This window comes from Pseudochaenichthys georgianus, chromosome 7 (genome assembly GCF_902827115.2).
Source record: "Pseudochaenichthys georgianus chromosome 7, fPseGeo1.2, whole genome shotgun sequence".
NCBI lineage: Eukaryota > Metazoa > Chordata > Actinopteri > Perciformes > Channichthyidae > Pseudochaenichthys > Pseudochaenichthys georgianus.
The window spans coordinates 22,797,233-22,809,308 of NC_047509.1; the positions used below are offsets into that span (position 1 = coordinate 22,797,233).

The 12,076-nt window shown below is 42.8% G+C and overlaps 1 protein-coding gene across 4 annotated transcripts in view; it reads left to right on the forward strand.

Annotated features, from left to right (window-relative positions):
* The first annotated feature begins 6,897 nt into the window (after window positions 1–6,897).
* The window catches only part of samd11 (sterile alpha motif domain containing 11), a 47,452-nt gene continuing 42,273 nt past the window's right edge, over window positions 6,898–12,076 (forward strand). For 3 of the 4 annotated variants that reach the window (XM_034087943.2, XM_034087945.2, XM_034087944.2), the window contains exons 1-2: window positions 6,898–8,064; window positions 9,294–9,385. In XM_034087943.2, the coding sequence (XP_033943834.1) occupies window positions 7,365–8,064; window positions 9,294–9,385 (792 nt within the window). In that variant the 5' untranslated portion in view covers window positions 6,898–7,364. Of the gene's footprint in view, window positions 8,065–8,299; window positions 8,416–9,293; window positions 9,386–12,076 lie in introns of those variants that run through there. The other variant, XM_034087946.2, reaches the window with a different exon arrangement.

The following is a 12,076-nucleotide window of genomic DNA, read 5'->3' on the forward strand; positions in this document are numbered from 1 at the left end:
AATGGATTGCGGAAGAGATAAGAAATAATTTATGTTCCTATCACTGCCTCGCACAAATATGGTGAGGAATACTGTGCCAATAACTCCCACAAACTCAGAGAGGCACGCTATCTTTTACTGCAATTATTAACGGCGCTGGGGAAGAAGGGAAGATGCTGTGCATTTTTTGCTAGATAGACCCAGTGCTTTATAATCAAAGATAAGGACAAACGTAAAACTGAATAAACAATTAAGTAATTTTTTTTTATTTGTTGTTTCCAGCCTCATAATAATATAAGTGAATGTTTTATTTAGACAAAATGAGAGGTTGTGAAATCATTATTTTCTGTGTGTGTGCTGTCACATGGGCTGTGTGTTTGTGTGTGAACAGGGAATAGAAGGAGGAGGGGAAGGAGTCCAAAGGGGAGTGTTGAGGGAGGGTACTCGGGGTCGGGTGTCCGCTCGCCTCTGTCGGCTGGCGTTGACAGCTACAGACGCTGGTCTAAAATGAGAATCCTCTTGGGCCGCCTGCCTGCCCATCCAGCAAGAAAAGAAATCCCATGTGGAAGAGCCGCTGTGTGGGATCACAGACAGCCGCCTGACCCCCCAGATCCGCCGGGGGAGGCCAAGGGCGCCGGCACGACAGCATAACCCCCCTCAACCCTCCCCCAGGGTCTAATGTTACTCTGCCTGCTTGCCAACTCTGAAATTCTGGAGTTGGAGGACTGTGTTACTCCAACACTAGCTCAGTTTGAAAACATTTTTGGGGGGAATTTTTGGACGTGTTTTCAGCTGAAGATGTAGCTTAAGGCCTAGTTTATACCACACAAATAGCAGCAGGGTCTCTCTGTGTTTTCAGGGCCATACACTTTTAAAAATGTTTTGAAACCTAAAACGAAGGGGACATTTGTCTTCAACCTTAGTGAAAGAAGGGGCTGATAGTGATCAGAGACTGTACACAGGGGCCTACACACTCTGCCTGGTGAGCAATAGGGACACATACTGAAAATAAAAAAGTTTTGAAATATGATGTGGTGTTTTGCACTACCATCAGATGGAGAGTATAGACACGCCAAAAGTATTGCTTTCTCTAGTCATAAATTCAGCACTGTGATCCAAAATGTCCCCCTCTAATGTATGGTGTTTCTCCATGTCTGCAAACACAGTAAGCTCAAAGCCCAGAGACATGTTCTGATATTAAATTCCACAAATTCCAATTTACGAGGGCTAAACTCCCTCCAGGACCCCTAGGAAGTATCATGGATAGATACAATGAGAATGAGTCAGCAAAAAGTTGCAGGCGAGCTAATAGATTTAAAGAGTATTAATGACTACAACAGAAGGCTGTCCTGAAGGGAGAGGTGTTGGCTAGCTTTTTCTTCTCTAATTTTCACCATAGCAGAGGGTATTGGTGTAAAAACTGAGATAGATGAAGTGGTGAACCATAAATTATGTACTGTACTGTGTAGGTTAGCAATGTGACATCTTTGTCATGGCCCAGATATTAAGTACATCACGTACATTTTGCCATTAAGTCAGTATGCAGTGAGGTGGAAGTAATGGTTGTTGAGGTGGGGGTGATGGATGAGGATGTAGTATGTTTGTGTCACAGGTGACTGGTGATGGAGCTTCAGCCCAGCAATTCCTGGACAAACGTTATTGTAACAAACAACATTTCTCTCTTATATTTTGTGGAAACAACAAACGTGTGTCTTGGTTCTCTGGATGTCAGCGGTTTTAATTGAAACTGAATAGAAACAGTCCTTTGAAATATGTTAACAGTGTGTGCCGAGAGATATTGAATGTTATATTTCAAGCACCAAAGATACAATTCCATTCTTCTCCATTATTGTGGTGATGGAAATCTCTAAAAACCTTGGTTGACAAAAAAGTATTTTCATGGCTATACCACTACTCAGTACAAGCACAAACAAATCTCTGTTTATCTTTTAGAAGTGACTATATTAAATCACTGTTGTCACTGAGTGAATAGGTATGTTAATTCCTTCTTCAAAGACCACTGAAGCCACAGACACAATCATCATTTGCTTATCTTATCATGGAAATTCGCTATTTAGAGAAGGCTATGCAATGCTTGTATAGGCTATACTGAACTGAATGTGACAGCTTGGGCTAGCAACAGAATGAACAATACAGAATTTAAAAGTGTTTTGTGATCACCTATACATATTGAGTTGCAAAAGAAGGAAGGACATATTTGAATCAGTAAACCATTTAGTGATCTCACCAGATAAGATATGCTACCAACATGCCTTACATCTAAATTGGTGAACTGGCTGCTCAAGCTTTGATTTAACATTGAGATATGAGTCACAGAGCTGGTGACCAAGAGAAAACCTTTGGATATTTTTAGGCTCCATCTCCTAGTTTAAGTGTTCATTTTGGTTTCAATCCTCAAGACAAACGTTGTTGATTTATTGTTCTCTAACCCACTCATATCCAGTGGCATTTTCTCCTGGAGGCCAAGGGAAGCCAGGCTTCCCCTGTTTTTTCGGATTGTAGTTATAATTTTAAATAAATAAAAACACTTTGTTTAGTTTCGGAAATTCTTTGTTGTGTGTTGCTGCCGACCCGTCTCTCCCCCTTTCTCATTGAGTATTTTACAAAGAGTGAAACAGCGCCCATCTAGATGTTATGGTGAAACAGTAGATTGCACTCTCTGTTGCGAGAGGAGGCCAGGCGAAATTGGCTTCCCTTGGTGAAAGAAAAATGGAGGGAAGCGGCCGGCTTCCCTTGCCTCACAATCCAATCCAATCGCATCAACTGAGTGTTGCAGTGACGCGTCCTAAAACCCGGAAGTAGGCTGCGCTCGGTTTCCCCATGGATGTATAATAAGAACGGTTTCCCTCGACAAAAAGGCAATGGGATTTCTCCATAGAATTTTGGAAAATAGCTCGAAATAAGGTCAGTGGAAAACGAACCTGTTAGATAAATGCACGTTTTGTTCAGTGGGATAATATCCACATGTCTACCCTACTTTTATAATTTTCGAATCATAAATCTAATCGATAGAAGATAGATAGCGTCACTGCACCACTCTCACCGCCGTTAGAAAGTAGCAAGCAACTGAAGCAAGTGCAATTATGGAGGGTGGAGATTTGGAAGATTTAATCAAAAATAATTGTACTAAACTTCCACTATAGCAGCAACAACAACAAATACAATCTGATGACAGGCCAATGCCCAAACTGGAGCTGTGTACAGCGAGGAAAAAAGGAGCGAATCGGACGTAAAACGTTAAAGATCTCCTGATTTAGTTTGTGAATTAATGCTTATTAGAGTTTCGGCTGGAGAGTGCGTGCGGACCATAGACTGTATGGTGCGGACCTGTCGGTTAGATAACAGGCGTGTGTAAGTCCTGCATCTGTATGATACAAATGTGTGTAAAATGATACCGGGTGCTGTAATCACTCATCTGGTTACGTTATTACATTGACCACCACACCCCCCCGACCCAAAAGAAAGGACGTATTATTAGCTTCCCCTAATTTCCCCCCCACGCCACGCTACTGCTCCTATCATCTATTTTATGTTAATTGGAGAAGACATAGGCTTTCTAAAGAAAGTCTCATACTCCGCTCTAAATAGTGAATTACTCTCGCCATGTCTCCGGTGGTGTCTGGATGTGGACGGGGGCAGAGACGGAGAGGCTTCTGTCTTCCTTTCTTTCTTTTTTCCAGTAGGGGCAGGCCTAGGCCTATATATTTTGCAGCTCATGTCTGAAAGGCTGGCTCCAAGCGCTAGGGGTGGGCTCTCGCTCTCTGATGGTTTTCCAGTGAGTATTTGTCAGGTCAGACTGTGCACCGCCCGGCGGTCTCCGCTCCTCTCCCCGGGTTATTTATTACCTCTCTCCCCCGCCGGCAGCGCTGCGGCTCCGGGGCCGCTGCCAACAACGGCGCAGAGGCGAGGGCCCCGTTAGGGGGGTTCGCGTCGGACGATGAAAGGAAATGAAAGGACATGAAATACATTTGGAGGATGGACAGGATTTCAGCATTATAACATGGCAAAGTTACCGTATTCAAAACGTTTTGAGTAAGAAATACGTAGAGATGTCAATAGTATTACCATTATTGTGAAATAATTAATAGTAATTATTACTCAGTTAACTGTTTATTAGAGCACCAGTACATGTTGCCAACAGTTTTGATGAGCAGCTCGATTCATATTTTAAAAAGTATAGTAGGCCTATTTGATGTTTCTGCAAGTTTTTATGACAGGAAATAAAATATCTTCTGGTTCTGGACTGTAGGTCACATTATCAGGCAATATGTAGCTTTCCCCTCAGAATGAGAGGCATTTTATTTTATTGGCAAAATCCCCCATATTAAAATACTGTAGCTTTTCCATCATAACGTTGATCCATGATACCTGCCACACAAACAATTTGCATTATAGACAGCCATGATTCTCTACATGTAATGGGACTTCCAAATTGGCAACTTTTACCAAAAAGCAGCAGCCAATCATCTATTATTTTCATTTTATTGCAGTATTACTGAGTTTTATAAATGTCTAATGTAAAACAAATAAGTAAAACAGGTTATTTCCAATTCAGTTACTGGGACATGAATACCATATGCTTCAAAAGTCTTACCGATATAAACTGGAATAAATAAATAACATTGGGAGCAAAATGTCTGACAATAGAGGTATCTCAATTGAGAGATACTTGCTGTAAAATCTAAAACAACATCTGTTATTTAAAGGTTTTTTCATAACAAATATTACTAAGAGACTATTATAACTGGGTATCTGAATCCATTCTTGCAAGGTCATTTCCGATTAGACCAAAAACATTGTATTGTAATTCAAGTATCTACTGATATTGGTATTTCCTAGTTTATTGTGTAGTGTAGGAGAAGTGTGATTTTTTCAGTGGTTCGTTTTTTTCTTTCATTTTGGTATTCGGCCACACTGTAGTGTAGAAGACAGAAACGTTTGGTAGAAAGGTTAAACAAGGTTTCCTCATATCAAACATTTTTGTGAAAGAGATAGACAGGCTGATGGAAAAATCTACTCAGTTTAAATGAGCCAATGTTTGTAGATGTGAAAGCTAAAGTGTTGTCAACGTACATGTTTGGGGAACCCCTCCATGATGAGCCATTGAGGATGAGTCACATCAGGGACAGGGAGTGGGTGAAGGAGTGGGCATGGGTGTCCCCTTTCTGACTAGTTTCATCAGGGCTCTCCCGATGTTGCAACCTGCAGCGCCAACGCACTCATCGACAAGGTTTCCATCGAGACATTTCGATGTGGTGAGGGCTGGTTTGATACAGACCGAATCAAAGAGCTTCTCTTCTGAAATGCAGTGTTCCACTTCCTAGAATCAGCTCTGTAAACATGCGCCATAAATGTCAGCAGCTCATGATTTATGTCACTGCTCCTGTTAGGTGTACTTGCCAACATGTGGGTGGTGACATTATTGTTTAGTACAAAAATGTTGCCTTTCAAATTCTCTTTTTTTTTTAGACAGTGTTCACTTTAAAGACAGTTTTTAGATAAGTGATGTTTTTTTGGCTGTGAAGGTAATTCTGTTTCTGCCTTCATCTGATCCACAAACCCACTAATGCCATTACAGTCCCTTCAGACCTCACAGCTCCTAGGTTCCTAAAGTAAAAACGCCAGTCCACGGTTCGTCACTGTCTTTGGTGAGGTAGCTGGCATGTGTTTTTGTAAATGTCTGCAGTGTGTTTGTCTGCTTGTTCCTGGCTGTAGGCATTATACCAGTTCTGGCCAGGCTGTGGTCTCTGGCCTGCCCGTGCACCGCTTCCGCTTGCGGTGTGGCGTGCCTCCTTCCTGTGTGTGTCAGAGGCAGTTTGACCTGATTTATAGGCCCCTGACACACAGCGCTTTGGACCCCACCTCTGCCGCTAGAATGGCTATTCCATGTGTTGGTGGTGGATCCACCTGGGTGGTTCTTCACTGATGGGGGTCAGATGTGGTCCTGCTCACAAGCTCCAGGAGCTCAGAGAAACATGCCCTGCAGACAGCGTGCAGAGAAAGAACTTTCAGAAAATGTGGTTCCAGTCTGAGGAGGATTTACTTCACTCAAAGCAGCATGTTTGCAGCCACGGTTGCACATATTCATTATTTATTATTTGGAAAGATTTTACATCTACACTTGCTTGTAGCCCCATGATTAGGTCATAACACAGTTCAAGGATCTCGGATAAAGGTTACGTTTTGGTTAGTGGTAATAGGAGTTATATCTGTTATAATAACCAAAGCACTTCCAATAATGTTGAGCTAAATTGTTGGTCATTCTTATTAATAGAAATAACTTCAGGAATCCCACCCATGGTGTGAAAAGTCTAAAGCACAGACCCACCTTGTTGCTATTTCAAAGTGAAACAACTCACTTTGTGAAAGCATACATAATCTCACCAACCGATGCTGTCAGATTTTCGTAATTAAAAACAGCCTATTCAAGTTTTGTGATGATTAAGTAGGAGTTTTGTAAACCCTGTCAGTTCTGCACACAGTTAAGCAGATTTAGGCTCTCTGAAGTGGCTGCATTATCTGAGTGTTAAGTTGGGGGAGCAAAGGTCAGGGGTAACACTATAGGTGGAATATAATGAAGATGGTTGAATCCACACACAATAAACACAGATGAATTGAACAAATGAAGAAACAATTTAAAGATAATAAATTATGTTGGACTACGATGTGTGGATATGAAGACTCAGCTTTTAAAACGAGTTTAAGAATCAGTTGCATGGGTTGAAATGACAGTGGACTTCCTCATCCTCACTATGATGGTCCCTGCGTTTAACACTGAAGCGCCGTCCCTCGCAGTCCCCCCTCTTCGCTGTGGCTCTTGCCGAGCCTCCGCTGTTTAAATGGGCCAAGTTGAGAAGCGGCGGAGAGTGCAAATCTTGTTTGGTCTGGGTCTGTGAACTTCAGCGTGACTTCTACGACATACACAGGGGTTAAAAACAACTATTTCCAAACTTTCAACTGCATCAATCCTGCGAAAATACTACTCAGGAATATCAAGCCTGATATGTTCGGCTTAAGGTTTTAAATAATGCCATTTGCCACATTGTTTTAAGTAAAAGGCAAAATATACTAGGTATATTTATCAGTTCATTGTCTTTAATATCTGTTACATTGTAGCCTATCTTGAGCACTCGAAAACTTCCCATAACTAAATTGAAGTCCGTTTTTTTTTATAGCTTGCATTGCAGTCGATTCAACATTTTGCCTATAGTGAAATAAAAAAAAAATCTTCGTTCTAATTTCCCCAAGGACAAAAAATAAGAGAGACGACGCATAGCTGCGACTGGTAATGATCACCGTAGGTAACATAATGTCCGGGGCTCAGGGCTAACCATGTCAGGTATTAACAGAGCGAGCGTGATTAAATGTGGGAGGTAGGAGCTGCGAGGCTGGCGGAGAGCGCTGCTGCCGCTGCGAGCTGGAAACTACTGAATGGGAATCTATCCGGCAACTTCGGCAGACCGCTGTCTCACGGCGATACGGAGGCTCTGCGTAAAACCAAGCGGCGCGTCTCCAAGTCTGGATCAGCCCAACTCACTGACGGAGAGGACGCTGAAGTTGGATCAGGCGAACAGCTTTTCACTTGTTACCGACGCTCGGCTCCCACTAACATGCCTGCCATCAAAAAGGAGAGGCTGGATGGAGACGACATGGCATTGACTGCGTTCAACCAGTCCGAATACCTGGCCCCTTTAAATGCCACCGCTATCCCCGTGGTGACCCCGCATCCACCGCCCTACGACCATATTTTCGCCCATCACCGCGCGTATTTGGGGCTCCACGACTCGGCGCTGCATCACCAGCACCTCCACCATCACACGGACGACTTAATGCTGGAAAGGTTCTCCTCCATCCCCGACTTTCAGCCCTTCTTCGACAACGGGGAACCGTGCATCGAGGTGGAGTGCGGGGAAAACAAGGCTTTGCTTTATATCAATAAATTGTGTCAAGGTAGTAAGGGACCCTCAATTAAATACCGGGGCGAGTGGCTCACCCCCAACGAGTTCCAGTTTGTCAGTGGAAGAGAGACTGCCAAAGATTGGAAACGGAGTATAAGACACAAAGGTAAGGACAACTGTCTCCTCGGTTCGTTGTAAAGAGCACCCTAGCCATCAAATAAACACTTTTTAGAGCTCGCTTAGTTCAAACTTGGGTCTCGTGGCTCGATGCTGGGTTTTGGAGTGAAAGGGTTACTACAGCAGTCAGTGCGTAAGGAGACAGATGAGAAAAGGCGCATATCCTCACAGTTAGCATTGGATCATACACCAAACCGGGCCATTTCAAGTAAGCTGTCCGGGACTGAGGTGGAAAGTTATACATAGATAATTCAATGACAGTAGATTTTCCTTATTATGGGATGAATCGTTCCGTTAAGTGCAACTGCACTTGTGCATGGGTGTTGACACTTTTACGCATGTAAGGTTTGAGATTTCTTCTTTGAAAATAACGTTTTGTTTGTTATCTTAACCTCACTGTTTTTGGTAAATGTAGCGATTATGCATTATATTGCGATTTTTAACTGAATATTACTTGTGTATTTGCTTTCATCTATTGCTACATTACATATAGTAGAAGTTTATTCGATTTTCCGGTAAAACAACTTTGACGCCTTCAGAGCAGTGATACTGTTCTGGTAATCTTATATGTGAGCATTTATAGCATAGTATTTGTATGCAATAATTAGGCTTTGTGCTTGCACCCCCTCATCACACACACACACACACACACACACACACACACACACACACACACACACACACACACACACACACACACACACACACACACACACACACACACACACACACACACACACACACACACACACACACACACACACACACACACACACACACACACACACACACACACACTCGCACATAAAGTTACTCAGGCAGAACTGACACGCGTGAGGATGTGTGGGGGGAGGGTGTCGCCCCCAGGTCAAAATTGGTAGCCTCATAGTTTAATATACCGATTGCTATAGACAGATGACAGTAGGCTGCTGTCTCTCTGGCTCACCACACTTGACCTTTGGGTAGAAATAAACTTCATGGCAGAAATGTGCAGAGCAAAGTCAAGCTTTACTGCAGGGGCTGACTCCTTCAGATACTTACTGTGTTGTTGGATGATTTTTGACAAGGTCTCGAAAACGTTATGTCCTGAAATGGGCTGAAAAGACACAATTTCAAGCAATTCGATAACACCTTATCACATGTTGTGTCATAGAGAAGATACGTTTACTTTCGGTAGTATTCACTAAAAATGTTTCTCTTGTTTATTTGTTTTTCCAGGAAAAAGTCTCAAGACTCTTATGTCCAAAGGAATCTTACAGGTGCACCCTCCGATCTGTGACTGTCCCGGCTGTCGAATTTCATCTCCAGTGGTAAGAGAAATTCATCTTCTGTCTCACTTTGTTACTGCTGCACTGTCTTTCTATATTTGTAGAGTCAATGTGTGAGAATCTACATGAAAATTATAGTTTTGTTTTAACTTGAAGAAACTTCTTGCTGGGCATATTATCAATATATTGAATATGTGAGGTGAAGAGATTCTGGTTTTTCATTGTGGTGGTCAATAATTCATCTCATTAGTAAAGGTTGTAACTTGCCAAAGGGCACAATGCATGCAGACAGATATTGGAGAGATATTGTTGTAATACAAATATTGTTGTGAAAAGACTGTGAAGTATTTGTAATATCTCTTGATTTGACTATTAAAACTTGTTTTGATTTTCTTTTACTCAGTTAAATTGATGATGAATGACAGTGCCTGCTTGGCTGTTATATCAAGTCAATTTGATATATTTTGTATTAATAAAGCCCAACATCACAAATGTGCCTTAACAATCCATACCCTCAAAGCTTCATTTGTTTAAAGGTATTTTATTTTGTTTTGTTTTTTCCTAAATAGCCCAAAAAGTAATATTAGGTATAGCTTGTGTGAAAGAAGGATTTGGCATATCCTACTTATATTTATGAATTACACTGTTTGTGTTGTGATCCAGCTTTGCGTGCATGAAACAGTGTGTGAGTGTATACTGTATTGGAGCGTTGTCTTTCTCTGCAACCTTGGTGGTGAGGATCCCACAGGCACACATGTCAACTTTGATGATAATTTTTCTCAGCATGAATATCAAATCAACTTTCAGCCTTTCACTGATGCAGTGATCCTTTTATTTAGAGGCATTGAGCAGTGTGGCTGTTTGACGTTAAGTGTTATTGTTTGGACTCCTCTGTCCCATTGAATCTGTTTCCTCACCTGTCTGCTGAACTTTTGTTTGCTGAGTGTTTCCCTCGTGGCTTGGCCAGGGGCACGATGCCAAACCTTGAGGCCTTGCAGGTGTGTCACGATTACAGCATTACCACTATGTGTGTGTGTGTGTGTCAGCTTTGAGCAAGCACACTGCCGGCTCACCGTCTCCAAATCTGTTCACACAGGTGCGGTGCGTTGTGAGTGTATGTGTCTTTGCGTGTGTGTGTTTTTATCACCACGGAGCGCATCTGTCGTCGCTCCCAAGCGCTAATCTTGAGGGAAGGGTGTAAGAGGCTTAGCGAGCTACTGAGCGTGGCTACCGCTGATTATTGTGTGTGAGGCACGCAAGGCAAAGGCGGTTTAGATAAGCCGGAGGTGTTTGAGTGATACAGGTAAACTGGTGACACTTCTCACAGCCTAGAATGAAGACCTGTACCCCGACACATAGGGTTCACCCAAGCAAATTACCTGAGGGAAGTGGGAAGCAGGGGGAAAAATAGAAGAAATGCTCATTTCCTTTTTTTTGTTGTCTTAATTTACAAAAGGATTTTAAGAATCTGACCGTGTTTGCTTATCTTTAAGCTCATCACAGATACCAGAGTGATTGGTTGTTGGCTTGCTAGGGCTTGTGCAGTTCCACTTCAATTACAGCTGTGACGGAGTAAAACTTTGTTATTGACGTAAGCAGGGATATGAGAGCCTTAAGGTTGTTGTTGTAGCTTCTCTTCCTCTCCCTTTCCATGTCTAGTGGTGGTCTAGTGGTAGAGTCTGGAGTCTTACCCACCAAGTGAAAAGCACCGTGACACTATCGCACACACACACACGCACGCAGGATAACTATGTTGGAAGCTCCATGTGAGGTGGTGAGGGTTAGGCGGAGGAGGGAGGGCAGTGGGACTTGTATGGCCTGTACTGGCGTCTCCCTCTCTCTCCACTGACTCCCCTCAGGGCATGGCAGCAAGCACTCCCTTTCTGATGAGCTCTCTCTCGCTCACTCACTCACACCCACACACACACACTATACAGTATGCCTGCCTACTGACACAAATTACCTCATGCAGTCATTTATTTTGAAAGTTTGACGGCTGAACTTTGAGTGATCTTGTTTCGCTATAGGCATGAGGCAAGTGATCATAAAAAAGTGCAGCAGCTGGTGGGAAGACTTTTCACCTGTCTGCTCAGAACCTGTGCAAGTTAATGTGCAGTGTCGGGCCCGGGCACAAGCTGTTTATAACGACAGACACGAACTGAACTGTTGTTACACGCAACAGTGTAGAATTTAAATATGTTGATAATGTTGTTTATTCACATGTATTTACATGCTGCTAAAGACTAGCTGTCAAGGTGGGCTAGCTCTTTATTGGCCTGTTAGTTTGTGATAACCAGGCACTTTCACATTATTTATTTTTGGAACCGTATGTAATTTTTCGTATGTATATTGTATAATGCTCGAGATGGTGTACGGTGTTGAAGTTTATTCTTAGCTCTGTATGTTAGTGTTTTTGTCTGTACATACTTAAGCGTTAGTTTGTATCTTTATGCAGGCATGTCTGTGATTATTTGTACGCCCGCGATGGTTGGCTTACTTGCCTGCTTGCTGTGTGTGTGTGTGTGTGTGTGTGTGTGTGTGTGTGTGTGTGTGTGTGTGTGTGTGTGTGTGTGTGTGTGTGTGTGTGTGTGTGTATGTGTGTGCGTGTGTGAGTTTGTGTGTGTGTGTCTCCTCCTGGGAGAGCTAGGCTTCCTCTGCTCTGTTATTTCAGCGGAACTGGCGGAGGCCGGGAGGAAATTACACTCCCCTCCTCCGGCTCGTAAAGACCTCCTC